Raw genomic sequence first — 825 nt, forward strand, 5'->3', positions numbered from 1 at the left:
AACACACACACACACACACACACACACACACACACACACACACACACATATATATATATATATATATATTATTCAGCTACGCCACATGAATATTACAGTATTATATACGATGCACTGGCAAACATACACCCGTTTATATTACAAATAACTTGTTTAGGCTCCGTGTCCGTGGTTATTTCGGGTGCCAAGTTTTTGGCGGCAAACGGCCGTCGACCCATAATTAGACCGGCCTTTATCGAAAGTGCTGATGTTGAATTAGTAGGAGGCCCCTCCCTGTTTGTGTGGAAAGGCGAAAGTAGATTGACGTTTGTACTGGAAGCTTTGGAATTGGATGGCTTGAAACAGAGCATGTCTGCCGTCAGGTGTGTATAATAACACATCGATGCGACAATAGTTTGTATATTGCGAGTGATTGGTTTCGATACGGTAGGATGTACGCATGGCGACGCGTCTTTGTTTGTGTGGAGAAGTATAGGTGGATAGGCATTTGATTGAAATCATTACTGGCTTGCTGATAGGGTAGAAAGTCCAATATGAGATGTGTGTGCATGTTAACCAATTAATATTGTGAAGATATCCGTTGTCCACAACCGCATAGCAGAAGCATTCATGAAGAGTACCGTGTTTTAAAATAAATTTTGTCGCGGAACGGTTGAAATCACTCATACAGGCCTCTGCAGTCAGATGCTTGTACACATGTATCTACGTATCAACGCAGGCATATATTGGTGTGTATGTATGTATATATCTATATAATATATATATATATATTTATGTACATATTTATTTTTTATACATATATATTACACACATACACGTATATAT

General features: G+C 38.7%; 1 protein-coding gene across 1 annotated transcript; it reads right to left on the reverse strand.

The window, feature by feature from the left end:
• Positions 1-92: 92 nt before the first annotated feature.
• On the reverse strand, positions 93-273 carry SARC_17634 (hypothetical protein; the record flags this gene model as incomplete). The annotated part of the gene is made up of 1 exon (XM_014288275.1): positions 93-273. A coding segment is annotated over one exon (181 nt), but the record flags the coding sequence as incomplete, so codon positions are not given.
• Positions 274-825: the final 552 nt, after the last annotated feature.

The sequence above is a fragment of the Sphaeroforma arctica genome (assembly GCF_001186125.1).
Source record: "Sphaeroforma arctica JP610 unplaced genomic scaffold supercont1.11493, whole genome shotgun sequence".
Classification (NCBI taxonomy): domain Eukaryota; class Ichthyosporea; order Ichthyophonida; genus Sphaeroforma; species Sphaeroforma arctica.